Source organism: Schistocerca gregaria, chromosome 1 (genome assembly GCF_023897955.1).
Source record: "Schistocerca gregaria isolate iqSchGreg1 chromosome 1, iqSchGreg1.2, whole genome shotgun sequence".
In the NCBI taxonomy this organism is placed as follows: domain Eukaryota; kingdom Metazoa; phylum Arthropoda; class Insecta; order Orthoptera; family Acrididae; genus Schistocerca; species Schistocerca gregaria.
In genome coordinates, this window is record NC_064920.1 from 1,196,800,716 (window position 1) to 1,196,815,859 (window position 15,144).

Sequence of the window (15,144 nt, forward strand, 5' to 3'; positions counted from 1 at the left end):
AGTTGTTTGTGAGAATTGCCTGTGATACAAAGAAGTTTGGGAGACTATTTTTCTTATTACTTATTCCATGTAGGAGGTTTCTATGTTACCATTATAAACTTATACGTTTTGACTAACCAATAATTTGAGAAATAGTATCAAAATGGAAATTCTAACTGGAAGTTCATAATCTGTTTTGATTTACGCTACTCACCAATGTGATCAAACAGTTCACCACCAGCACAGTACTCTATTACCATGAATATATGAGTATCAGTTTCAATAACTTCATACAGTTTACATATGTGATGATGTGAAAGCCTCTTCAACGCTTCCAGTTCTTGACGTACTCTAGGAAGGTCATCCTATTCAAACACAAGATTAGAAAAACAAAATGTAGGTCAATATTAAAAGCCAAACAGACGAAAGCACAAAGATCAATGTACAAAGACAGACAGATAATGTTTCTTCCTATTTCAATAAAGTAGTACCTGTAATTTTAAGCCTAATAATAATTCAGATTGGGGTACACAGCTATTAGGACTTACGAGGTGTGACAAAGTAATGAGACTGATGTGGAAAAAAAAAATGCTTACCTTTTTAATCAAGTTTAGTGTTGTCTCCTTCAAAGTAGTTCCCTTCTGATTGCACGCACTTTTTCCGGCACTTCTGCTGTTGATGATAACATTGCTGGAACTCATCTTCTGTAATATCCTTCAAGACCCTCGTCACAGCTTTTTGGACATCTTGTGTTGTTTGAAAACAGTGTCCCTTGAACGATGTTTTTACTCTTGGAAACAGAAAAAAAGTCGCATGGAGCGATAGCTGATGAATAAGGTGGCTATGGTAGTACTGAAATTGGTTTTGAGGTTAAAAATTGCTGTACTGGCAGAGCAGTATGGGATGGCGCACTATCGTGATTTTTGCACAAATCTTTCTCATGCCAAGATCTTCAGTTATGACTAGACGAACCATTTCTCGATTGATGTTCTGTTGTTCTGCAATCAGTTTCAAGGACAATCTTCGATCAGATCGTATGAGTTCACGCACCCTGGCCAAGTTGACATCCGTCCGTGAGGTTGATGGTCGTCCACTGTGGTCTTCATCTTCAACATTCGTTCTGGCATCACTAAACATTTTTTGCCACCGAAAAACTTGAGCTCTTGACATAACCACCTCTCCAAAAGCCTTCTGAAGCTTACTGTAAGTTGTCATCGCTTTTTCAGTCAATTTAACACAAAAAGAAACGTCATACCATTGCACAATATAATGCGGTTCCATTTCCATGATGAGACACACAAACATGTTATTACAGAACAACTCACGACTGGGCAGTTGCATCGATGTTCCGCTTGGACTAGAAGCATCTTATAGACCAAGGTCGAAGGTATTGAGCCTACACAAGCCTGCAGGGTTGCCACATCTTGCAAAGAAAATCAGTCTCATTACTTTATTGTCGCACCTCGTATAATGTTACAAATCACAACGAATCTGTCTACTTTCACACTCCACTAGGCTGAAGCACTCTCTAGCGCACAACCCCAGGTCTACAACCAGACTGAAGCTAGAAGTCAAACACTGCTGTTGTAGTGGCTTGTTAAATTAAATTCAAAATTAGCAGTATGTCACAATACAGAATAAGTCTTGTAATCCATACTGTAAAGATAACGCCCCTCTTACACTGCTGACAGTTAAGGAATGAAGAATTACTCAGATTGAAAAACAGTTATGTAAATTGTCACCAAGATCATCAACAGCAAAAAGTGCCTATATTAGATATGAATCTGGTCGTTTTCCACCTCTGCCAGCCAATGAAGTAGTAGTAGTGAGTGTTTTATACGGGCCCCCTGGCACATTCGTCGTAAAATTATAACGACTTATGGGAATGCCACAGGATGTCATTGTTGACAATTGCTGATATTTCAATAGGTGTACATGCTGTTATTTTCAAGGCCTTAACAATGACAGGGTGTGCACTTGTCAAAATATCAGTGGTTGTCAATGACATTACAACGCTACATTCCCATAATTTATTGGGACATCATATAGACCAGGGGAAATTCAGGACTCACACTTCTCACAATGTTTGTAATCCAATATCTAACCATCCGACTGATGTCTGCTGCCTAACTATTAATGACATTTGAAGCACAACATAATACTCCATTCTGAAGTGCAGATAGGGACACATAATAATAAACGATATTAACAGCAGGTGTGCCTGTGTTTAAGGTGCATCAACCATGAATAACACTATTCTGTAACATTCCATTGTTGTTTTACAGTTGCGAGCCTGTACCTATTCTTCATTATTGCTTCAGCTTAACACAGTAAGTTCTGCTGTCATATGTAAAAGTGAGCAGAAGTAATACAATAAACAGTGAGCTGGGTGAGAAAAAATTTATGATCAAAACAAAGAAATTACCAAGATTCTGGGTTAGCGGCACAATCCCACAAAACGGCAGTAGTCTACGAGACAATTAACAACTAACTATGTGGCTGGCTGGGATTCATGCAACTGTGCTGTTTAATGCTTCGAGTGGGTCATTACTGTGGTGTGACAATTGCAATTGACGACAGAATTACACAATGAAAGTTTATTTTATTATTGTTTAATTACCTCATATAATGTAAGTTTACGTTACAGGTGTTTAATTAAACAAAGAGTAAACTGCGATTTCGCTCATACCTTTTTACCTAGCTAACATAAAAACAGCTATTCTTTAAATATCTACAAAGTGTGCTCCATACTCACTCATGTGTGTGTGTGTGTGTGTGTGTGTGTGTGTGTGTGGGCGCGCGCGCGCGAGAATCAAAAGGTTCCTGATGTTCAGTTATCAACTTCACCTAATGTCTTCACTGTGTGCTTCGGTACTTTTTGACCTTAGCTGCATTTCCCCTCAGATTATGCCATAGGGCAGTATTGAGTGAACAAATGCAGTTTGTCAATAATTCTTTCCATGGGTCAATACAGTGAGAGATATCTGAGTGCAAATCAGGCAACACTGAGTTATTTGGTTAACTGACGCAAATACCACTGTCACCTGTCTGGATTTGCAGGAACTTCACACATGGAGCCTCATCCAGTGTATGCCACATGGTAGGTTGTAACACTGTTTCACTACTCTCCTGGCTTCGTCTGTCCATGCTTTGTTTGGGCCCTTAATCAGTATACCTGACTCACTAACATCACAGCTTTTGAAGGTTCCTCCAGTTTTCCCTGTGTAATTTTATGACCTACATAAGGAAAGCCTTTGAGAAGGGGTATTTCTCTTTGTTTAGTTCTGCTAGAACTGTGCTTCTCATATCACACACTATTTTTCTGTAGTGCATCATTTATGGAAGACAAACTGAGCAGTTTTTGAAAATTTCTTGTCCACTGTTTTGTTATGAGCTACCTTTGCTAGACATTCTGAACAGTGGAAGGAGGGAGATAGATCTATAATTAGATGTACCAGGCACTACTAAGTCAGCACAAGATTTCAGTATTCTGTTCAGATAACTTACTGGAAAAGCACCAGGCTGCATTTCCGTTATCACTGTGTACAGTGGGAGAAACTCAGGTCTCACATTTCAATAGGCCTACTCTGTTTAAAATAGTTTTGTAACCTGAAAAGTCACTGAATTTCAGTGACCTAATTATTTTTGTGATTTCTTCAACAGTTGACTTGGTAAAACTGTTGTCTGGAGTGAGTGAGCAATAACTGTCTAAATACATGTTGTGGATCTGCATTCAGTGGTCCATCTTTTTGTTCCTGTGTTTTCTGCTACAGAACTAGTTGCACGAGTGATTTGTAAGCAATCTACAAGAGATTGATTGCACTTTCCCAGTGTTCTACCAATAAACCAAAATCTACCACCTGCTTTATCCATGACTGAACCTATGTTATCATTCCATTTCATTTCCGTACAAAGTGTTACACCCAGGCATTTGTATGAGTTGACCAATTCCAAGAATGACTTACTGATACTACAGACGTAGGGCATTATGTTTTTTTGTTTTGTGAAGTGCAAAACTTTACACTTCTGAACATTTAGATCAAGCTTCCAATCTCTGCACCATGTTGAAATCTAATCAAGACCTGACAAAATTTATGCAGCTTCTTCCAGACAATACTTCATTCTAGACAACTGCATCATCTGCAGAAAGCCTGATTCTATTAATATTGTCTGCAAAGTCATTGATGTACAACATGAACAGCAAGAACCCAACACAGTTCCCTGTGGCACACTCAAAGTTACTTCTACATCTGACGACTCTCCATCCAAGATAATATGCTGTGTCCTCCCTACCAAAAGTGCTCAATCCAGTCACAAATTTCACTTGATACCCCATATGGTTGTACTTTTAACAATAAGCATAAGTGCAGTACTGAGTCAAATGCATTTCGGAAATCAAGAAACACTTCATATACCTAGTTGCCTTCATTCAAAGCTGGTTGACAGTTAGGAGGTTATTCTGTCCTAGGTACCTCATTATGTTTGAGCTCAGAATATGTTCTAAGATTCTGCAACAAATTGATGTCAAGGATATTGGATAGTTTTGTGGATCACTTCTACTACCCTTCTTGTAGACAGGTGTGACCTGTGCCTTTTTCTAAGAACTGGGCACGGTTTTTTGTTCCAGGGATCCATGTTACATAATAGTTAGAATAGGGACTAACTCAACTGCAGGTTCAGTATAGAATCTGACAGTGATTCCGTCGGGGCCTGGGGCTTTGTTCAATTTTAACGATTTCAGCTGTATCTCAACACCACTAACACTAATACTTATTTCATTCATCTTTTCAGTGGCACAAGGATTAAACTGGGGTAATTCACCTGAGTTTTCCCTTTATAAAGGATCATTTGAAATTGCAGTTACGCATTTCAGGCTTTGCTTTACTATCCTCATTGCAGTTCCTATATCATTTTCTACAGACTGGATGCTAACATTGGTGCCACTAACAGCCTTTATGTACAACCAGAATTTCTTTGGGTTCTGACAATATTCTGCTATGGTGGCCATTGAAGGCATTATGCATCACTCACCTGACAGCCAAAGGCGTTTCATTCTGCATCTCGCTATCAGTAGCCCTACCATTTGTTTTGCATCTGTTATGCAGTAATCTCATTAGGAACTGTTCTACTGAGTACATATCTATCCACTGCATGGTCAACTATGCTTTTAGACTTGCACCAGTTCCTCTACAAGCTCCTGCCCTGTGCATAAAGTTCCAAGTACCTCACTGAGGTATGATGCCATCGATTTTTTTATGCAGTGTAATCAACATATATATCTTTCTGCTTGTTGTATTTGTCCTTTGTACTTTGGTAATCTTTGTTACCACAACCGCATCATCACTGATAGTTTCGATATGGACGTCTCAATGAGGCCACGTGTATTTATAGCCATTAGATCCAATATGTTTCCACCATGAGTGGGGATCCTAAATATCTGTTCGAGGTAGTTTTCTGATAAGGGATTTCATAATGTTTCACAGGATGTCTTAGCACATCCATCACTAAAAAAAACTAATTTTGCCAATTAATCATCAGATGATTAAAGTCTCCACCGAATTACAGTATGATTGGGGAACTTATGTTACAAGTGAAATGAGGTTTTCTCTAAAGTTTTCGGTCACACCAGGAGATGGGTCTGGTGGGTGATAGAAGGATCCATTTAGCATTTTATGACACTCCTGACAGGTCAAGCAAAACAATTACAGGCTGTGTGCATTTCTTCAGATGCAAATTACCCAGACTATATTCATCAAGTATTTCAGAATGAGAGCACTTAGTGGCTTCCAGTAAACTTCACACACAGTTTCAAGCCTTTTCTAAAGTTTTTTTTTCCTTTCTTATGTGCTTAATAGATATATTTAACACATTAACTCATCTGTAAAGTAATCAGACGTTTGAAACAGTTTTATACGTGAGAATTTGATTCTTTAAAGAACTGGGGGAGCGGGCTTACTGGTTGACACTAATTCATAGCTTTCACTTTTTTAATGTTTTTACCACTTTGCTTATTATACGATACATATGAAACATGATTCTTTTTAAAATTTACTTGAATTAATGGATGATTGGCTTTAAGAATAATCATAGTTTTATTAATTGCATTTATGTACAGATGCAACAAAAAAATGTGTTAACTTCTGTACTTTGGTTTACAGTGTAGCACTGAAATCAATAGCACAGAATTCAAAACCTGCAAATGTAAGTGAAGATTTCGTTCACACTATTTAAAAAAAAATAGTAATAGCAATTGTCCCCAGTCTATCATAAAATAGATATAAGAGATTCAAATATATCCAACAAACAATTATGGATGTTGGCTTGATTGATTGGTTAACTGACTGGTTGTTAAGGGAATAAACAATAACGTCATCAGTCTCTCAATCCAGGGAAAGTTCACTGGATTTAGTGACAACTGCAAACTATGTGCACTGATGATCGAAGTATGTAGGTAGGGTAAGACTAAGGTATTGAAGGCAATACTGATGCCAGAACTGAGAAACAATTTATGAGGACATGTATAGATTGGGTCGGTATGTAGGTCAGAGCACACGAGGCCTCTCCCGTGGCTCATCCAATGGCAAGAAAAGCTCCACCTCAAATCTGACCCCTGTCATCTTGATGAAGAGTGAAGATGGTTACAGAGCAAAGAATGTCCTCTAATTATCATATTCAGTACATTAAATGTGAGAAGGCTAAAAATGTAATGGGCATCAGTTGGGCCACAAGTAATAAAAACAAGAGGAGAGAAATAGGTAAGGCAGCAGGTGGATGTCCCCATGGCTCTGCATGTGACAGGTGTCATCCCAGTCCTTCTCCAATGTAGTGAAGGCATGAAAGAGCACCCACCATTCAACATTTGAAGAAAATAATTGCTAAATGTTGTCTGGAGTGTAGTGTTATAAAGCAGTGAATCATGGGCAGTTAGAAAGAAAGATGTTTTGGAAGTTTTGAAATGTGTCTATGGAGAAGAATGCTCAATGTGTAGTGGACTGACAAGACTTAAGAATGAAGTAGTAATGAAGTAAATAGGGGAGGAAAGAAGATTACTGGAAGTGATCAGAAAGAGGAGGAAACCTTGGGCTGGGACATATATTGTGTAGGAAATGTCTGGAGCCCATCAGATGGCACCTCGGAGCTGGCATTCAGCTGAGATTATTCACTAGTCATTGCTATAAAGCACACGGGTGACTGTGGCCCATGGTCACTAGCCCATTGACAGCAAGGAGGAAGAGCATAACACTCGTGACAGAGTCCAGTGGCACACCATTCTCTTGGTCCTGTGTCTAGCTCAGTGAAATACCAACATGTACATGGAACAATGATGGGACAAAAACTGACAAAAATTGATAGGAAGCCTCTAAGGCCCCAGTCATGGAGGGTAAGGAAATGTTATAGCATCAAGTGGTGTCGTACGCTTTATGTACGTCAAACTGCTGCTATGAAGGTGCTTGCGTTTAGAAAAAATCTGTAGGACTGCAGTTTCCAACCTAGCCAGATGGTCAGCAGCGGATCGTCCCTCCTGGAATCCACACTGATAAGGGCACAAAAGGCACCCAGACTCAAGAACCCAGTACAATCTGCAGGCAAACATCCTTTCAACCACTTTGCAGAGCGCAATGGTGAGGCTAATCAGTTGGTAGCTGTTGAGAGATGTTGGATTTGAACAGTAATCAAATAGGCATGGGTCCCGGGTTCGAATCCAACCATTGCTTAATTTTGGAATAAAAATCATCATCAATTGTGACAGAAGACTTCTGACATAAGGAATCACTTTTGCTCTGCCAACAACCTTATCAAAGAGGGCAGAGGAGCAGACAGAGGTTCAGGACACTTGCCTTTGGGTGGGAACCAACCCAAAGAGGTGGAAGGATCAGAAATGATTAACGGCCTGCGGAAACAGAAGGTAATTGAAATTACTGCAGTAAAAACACATGATGTTTATCCACAGGACATGTGGTCTGTTATTGAAACAAAGTGTCATGATGATCTGTCCACTGGCAAAATATTCTGGATTAGTCCCCCATTCAGATCTCAAGGAGGGGACTGCCAAGTAGGTGGTGATCATGAGAAAAAGACGGAATCACCAACAAAGAGAGAATGTTCTGTATGTCAGGGCATGAAATGTCAAATGTCTTTACATAGCAGGAAAGCTAGAAAATTTTAGAAGGGAAATGCAAAGGCTTAACGTAGATATAGTGGGGGTCAGAGAAGTGAAATATAAAGAAGATGGAATTCTGCTCAGGTGAATCTAGGGTAATATCACCAGTAGCAGAAAATACCCAAGTAGCAGAAAACAGCATAACAGGAATAAGATTTGATATGAATAGGAAAGTGGGACAGAACATGAGCTTCTGTGAACTTTTCAGGGATAGGGCTGTTCTCATCAGATTCAACAGAGCCCAATGCTGACGACAATACTTCAGATACACATGCCAACACTGAAGCCACATGATGAAGAGATAGAGAAAGTATGAGGATACCAAATAGTTAATTCAGTATGTAAAGGTAGGCCTTCCCAAGAATCCTGGCCACGAAATGTTGTGAAGGAGTATGAAGAGAGGAGAAGAATTGGAACAAGACTACTCCAGTGACCCTGGAGGCACCAGATCCCCTCACAATGGCGGATTCAGAACCAATGTTCACTAATATGGTTCCACCCTGTTGGGACAGGCAGTGATCCTGTGGCATGACAATTCCTCTTGGCTCCTTTACGCCTAACTTGAACACCTATAACATGATCATTCAGTGATCTCTGTGACAGTGGCCATTTTTGGTGATCCTGTTGCATCCTTGCTAGATGGACCAACTATGAAATTAGATGATTTGGAGAGCCAACTGGTAGTTGTATGCCTCTGCAGTTACCTTTGCCCGCTGTCAGATTGCATCAACAAGGTTGTGCAAGATGTCTCCATCATGGATTATTCTGCTTTCAAGGTAGCAGAATTCCTTAACTCCTACTTCGTGCAAAAAAATTTTAAGTTTTGTAATACCACAATACCTTTTGGGATCCTGTATCCTATTCCAATCTCATCTCCACTCTCCCAAAGAGGGGATAAATGTAATATTGGTAATTTACACCAATTTAAACTAGTGTTTTGACATTGTTTACATTGGGCCTCACCAGTACATAGAACTAAGGAAACATGTTGGATTAAAAACTACTGTACCATCATAATTTACACACAATGCTAACTACAGGCAAATGGTAGGAATAAAATTGCTATTGTAATTAAGGAGTAATTAATGATTAAAGTTTCGGTATTTGTAGTCATTAAGAGACAGCTATTTTCATGCTGTTAGATAAAAAAAAACTATTTGTATCCCTAATAAAAATATGACATCATGATTTTTCAGTCAGAATTAAGCATACTCATGTTTTAATTGGTGTTAGTTAACAGAACTGTACTTATGACCATATAGAAATGTAAAATTTTACTCATACAAAATTTAATTAATTTAATCTAGCCCTTTTATTCAATAAAAGTAATTGCTCTGTTCACCTGAAAAGGATATGACTATATTCCTTTAAGTCAGTAAAGTAATGTATGCAAATTAACAAAATACACTGTTGCAATGATAAAACATGTAATTTATAGTCTTAATAGAAACAAATTCTTTCCTATCTTTATATGAAATTATTCACTTTTATTTCATGCAAATTTCTATGTGATTTGGGAAGATGTATGTGAAAAACTTTAATTGTCTAAATCCAAAATTCAGTATGTACAATAACAGATTGTTTAAAACCATACAAATAGAGGCAATTTGTACGCCTGCATAGGTTAGTCTTAAGTCAGTCTTGGACCAAATTTTGTTTCAACAGCATGTAGTCAGACATTGTATATTTGCCACCAAACATCTAGCGTGCAAAATAAAATTCTCTGTGAACAAGTAGTACTGAATCTCATTTCTACCATTGCATGATTCCAGAGTGGTAATGCAGTAACATCAATATGAACCTATCATAGCATTAAGAAGCAGCACCCTGGATTACATAAGATACGTATTATTTTATTGGTGAAGGATATCCGTAATATGATGCGGTATATTAATCATCATTTTTCTTGTATTAAACAACAATAAACATCCCAAACTTCACCCACAAAAACCACAATGTCCTGTACACTGTACTATTCTGTACTCCAGTTTGGACGCATGAGATGTTATGCTGATTGTACCCTCACTATTTTCAGAATTGTGTGGATTATATTTTCCAAAAGTCGGATGGTACATCAGCAATCACACAGTTTGAATAGTTGTTTGGTTGCCATTTCTCCAAGAGATTTTAGAAATTCTGATGGAATGTTGTTGGTCCCTTCTGCCTTATTTGACCTCAAGTCTTCCTGAGCTCTCTTAAATTCTGAATCTAGTACTGGATCCCTAATGTCTTCCTTGTTGACTCCAGTTTCTTCTATCATTTCATCAGGAAAGTTCTCCCATCACAAAGGTCTTCAATGTACTCTTCCCATCAATCCACTCTCTCCTCTGTTATTTAACTTTGGAACTCCCATCACGTTCTTGAAGTTACCACACTTACTTTTAATTTCACTGAAGGTTGTACAGGCTTTTCAGTATGTCGAGTCAGTCCTTCAGTCCTACCAGCAATAAGCATGGGGAGAGATGAATATCATTGGCTGTCATCAGGCTTCTCATCAATGAGTTTCCAGGGAAAGCTGTAGAGAGAGTAAACTCTGTCACCTTTGGACACCAGAGGACAAAGCTGCTGCTCCTCCATATGGGTGCAAAAGTGGTTCCTGAAGACAGTGCGACAGGAAGCACAAAAGGGGAGGGCAGTGGGAGAATTGGCTTCAAAAACATTGAGGTTGTGGAAGTGATGGTTATGTCTTTCACATAATTGGATGTCATGTCAACAGGATTTAGGCATTCATATTTTTTACGTGCCTCAGTGTACGACAGGTGGCCAATAGATTTACATACCTGTATTTCTGTATTTTATTTTATTTTATTTTTTGAAAATCGGGCAAACCAGTGAAGTTGGGGAACAGTGTTCCTTGCAACTGACAAAAAAAGGTGGGTGGCTGTTCACAAGGAGTAATCACCCAGAGTTTCTGCACTTTGAGAATGCCATGATGCAGAATGACTTATGCCTAAAGTGTAGGCATTGGTGGTGGTACATAAAGTTTCACATCACACCTATAAACTATGACCTTTACTTTCTCTAGGAGAACATTCCCTTCAAAGGCTAAGATAAAGGCACCAGTACCTATTCTGTTAATATTAGGACCTTATTGGATACATCAGATCACATGTATGCCTCGCCACTCGAAATTAGCCTGTAGCTCCTCGTCCATTTGGGGTTTAAGATCTTGGTGGAAGATTATTCCTTACAACATATCAGAAGTCTTGGGTAAGGCAACGGTCACTGTTATGTTACCCACAAATTCACATGTCTGAAGAACTGTATATTGTGCAGCAGAAGAGGCTTTAATCAATAGCCGTGCATTGTACATCCTTCCAAACGGTTGAACTTCTCTAAATTTATCTTCAAAATATTCCATGAAAAGTAATGGCTTCATCACAATGAAAGTATACCTACCAGTTCGAGTACACACTAAGTATTATATAAATTGTTTTGCTTCTAGACATATGGCTTGTCCCTCTTCTCACAGGGTATCCAGGATGGGGAAAGCAGTACGGTTATAGCTATTCACATTGAAATTTCTATACATCTCTGATCAGATGGCCAGGTCACAACGGCCATTGTTTCGATGTAATGTAATCCACCCAGGTGCCACCCAGCCACAGCAAAAGCCATCTAGCATGATGGCTGTTGCCAGGAGCCCCCAGGAAGACTCGCATCTACTCCTTTGCACGCATGGGGAGCTAGCATCTGGGACTTAGCAGTGTTACGCTGTGTTGTAAGGGAACACAACTAAAATGTCACATAATGACCCAACCATGTTGGACTGGCTACTGCATTGGCTCTGAAGTGCAAATAAGAGTGTACGCAGGTATTTGCATGGAATATCCTTTAGCACTGCTTGCAGTAAGCACTGTTCTTCCATAGTTAGTCAACACTACAGAAAAAATTGGAAAAATGGTCAAACCCATAAGGGGACCTCAAATTACTTCAGCCAAATGGTGTTGAATGAAAGACTATTCCAAGAAAGGATGGCAGAACTGAGGTAATAGCCTGGTCAACATCAAAGGTTGCCTCCATGGGAAAGAGAGCAAGAGAAGGAAGGAAAGACAGAGGTAAGAGATTGCAGCACAGGAAAGGAAGTAAAGCTGCTATACCTTCAGGCCACATGCTCAAAACATACATACATACATACATACACATACACACACACACACACACACACACACACACACACACACACAAAAGAGTTGGGTACCCGGTGAGGGGTTTAAGATGGGTGAAAATGCTGCCATGAGATGAAAGGTGGGCACAAGAGAGGAAGCCATTATACTGTTTTCATTCCATCTTTCTCCATTGTTTTCCTTTTGTTTGTTAAAATTCTGCAGCTTTGTATTCAGTTCTCATTTCCTCCTGCATCACATTTAGAATGATTTATTTCACTGCTGCTAGTGGCCTTTGCATTTGAACCAGAGATCTAATTTACAAATTCCAGTCTCTACTTTCTTAGATTTCATTTTTTTTCAGTTGTAGCTTACAATTGAACATATGCTACTACTGCTGTTAGACCCATACAGGTTTACAACTAAGTCAATTGAAAATCTACTAATAATAAGTATCCATTCTTGTTGTTGTTGTTGTTGTTGTGGTCTTCAGTCCTGAGACTGGTTTGATGCAGCTCTCCATGCTACTCTATCCTGTGCAAGCTTCTTCATCTACCAGTACCTACTGCAACCTATATCCTTCTGAATCTGCTTAGTGTATTCATTTCTTGGTCTCCCTCTACGATTTTTACCCTCCACGCTGCCCTCCAATACTAAATTGGTGATCCTTTGATGCCTCAGAACATGTCCTACCAACCGATCCCTTCTTCTGGTCAAGTTGTGCCACAAACTTCTCTTCTCCCCAATCCTATTCAATACTTCCTCATTAGTTATGTGATCTACCCATCTAAGCTTCAGCATTCTTCTGTAGCACCACATTTCAAAAGCTTCTATTCTCTTCTTGTCCAAACTATTTATCGTCCATGTTTCACTTCCATACATGGCTACACTCCATACAAATACTTTCAGAAATGACTTCCTGTAACTTAAATCAATACTCGATGTTAACAAATTTCTCTTCTTCAGAAACGCTTTCCTTGCCATTGCCAGTCTACATTTTATATCCTCTCTACTTCGACCATCATCAGTTATTTTGCTCCCCAAATAGCAAAATTCCTTTACTACTTTGTCTCATTTACTAACCTAATACCCTCAGCATCACTCGACTTAATTCGACTACATTCCATTATCCTCATTTTGCTTTTGTTGATGTTCATCTTATATCCTCCTTTCAAGACGCTATCCATTCCATTCAACTGCTCTTCCAAGTCATTTGCTGTCTCGGACAGAATTACAATGTCATCAGCGAACCTCAAATTTTTTATTTCTTCTCCATGGAGTTTAATACATCGGGGATAGGCTACAACCTTGTCTCGCTCCATTCCCAACCACTGCTTCCCTCATATGCCCCTCGACTCTTGTAACTGCCATCTGGTTTCTGTACAATTTGTAAATAGCCTTTCGCTCCTTGTATTTTACCCCTGGCACCTTCAGAATTTTCTCTAAGTCTACAAAAGCTAGAAACATATATTTGCCTCCCCTTAATCTATTTTCTAAGATAAGTCGTAGGGTAAGTGTTGTCTCACGTGTTCCAACATTTCTACGGAATCCAAAATGATCTTCCCTGAGGTTGGCTTCTACAAGTTTTTCCATTTGTCTGTAATGAATTCGCGTTAGTATTTTGCAGCCGTGATTTATTAAACTGATAGTTCGGTAATTTTCACGTTTGTCAGCACCTGCTTTCTTTGGGATTGGAATTGTTATATTCTTCTTGAAGTCTGAGGGAATTTCGCCTGTTTCATACATCTTGCTCACCAGGTGGTAGAGTTTTGTCAAGGCTGTCAGTAGTTCTAATGGAATGTTGTCTACTCCCGGGGCCTTGTTTCGACTTAGGTCTTTCAGTGCTCTGTCAAACTCTTAACGCAGTATCATATCTACTATTTCATCTTCATCTACATCCTCTTCCTTTTCCATAGTATTGTCCTCAAGTAAATCGCCCTTTTATACACCCTCTATATACTCCTTCCACCTTTCTGCTTTCCCTTCTTTGCTTGGAACTTGGTTGCCATCTGAGCTCTTGATATTCATACAAGTGGTTCTCTTCTCTCCAAAAGTCTCTTTAATTTTTCTATAGGCAGTATCTATCTTACCCCTAGTGATATATGCCTCTACATCCTTACATTTGTCCTCTGGCCATCCCTGCTTAGACTTTTTGCACTTCCTGTCGATCTCATTTTTGAGACGTTTGTATTCTTTTCTGCCTGTTTCACTTACTGCATTTTTATATTTTCTCCTTTCCCCAATTAAATTCAATATCTCTTCTGCAATCCAAGGATTTCTTCTAGCCCTCATCTTTTTACCTACTTGATTTCCTGCTGCCTTCACTATTCAGCTACCCATTCTTCTTCTACTGCATTTCTTTCTCCTGTTCTTGTCAATCGTTCCCTAATGCTCTCTCCGAAACTCTATACAACCTCTGGATCTTTCAGTTTATTCAGGTCTCATCTCCTTAAATTCCCACCTTTTTGCAGCTGCTTCAGTTTTAATCTACTGTTCATAACCAATAGATGTGGTCAGAGTCCACATCTGCCCCTGGAAATGTCTTACAATTTAAAACCTGGTTCCTGAATCTCTGTCTTACCATTATATAATCTATGTGAAACCGTCCAGTATCTCCAAGTTTCTTCCATGTGCACAACCTTCTTTCATGATTCTTGAACCAAGTGTCAGCTATGATTAAGTTATTCTCTGCGCAAAATTCTACCAGGCGGCTTCCTCTTTCATTCCTTACCCCCATTCCATATTCACCTACTATGTTTCCTTTTCGTCCTTTTCCTTTCCGCAAGCCTCCCCACCAACGGCAAGGTCCGTAATTAATTGGGGAGGGGGGGGAGGGGGGCAAAAAGCCTTAGATTTCGCTATGTTGCTTGGCGATTCTAATTTTAAGGTAAGTAACGT

The 15,144-nt window shown here is 39.2% G+C and overlaps 1 protein-coding gene across 3 annotated transcripts in view; it reads right to left on the bottom strand.

The window, feature by feature from the left end:
- LOC126284647 (maternal embryonic leucine zipper kinase-like) overlaps positions 1 to 15,144 on the bottom strand; it is a 401,036-nt gene that overhangs the window by 351,633 nt on the left and 34,259 nt on the right. For 2 of the 3 annotated variants that reach the window (XM_049983745.1, XM_049983736.1), the window contains one exon: positions 194 to 344. In XM_049983745.1, coding sequence (XP_049839702.1) covers positions 194 to 344 — 151 coding nt within the window. Of the gene's footprint in view, positions 1 to 193; positions 345 to 575; positions 1,417 to 15,144 lie in introns of those variants that run through there. The other variant, XM_049983756.1, reaches the window with a different exon arrangement.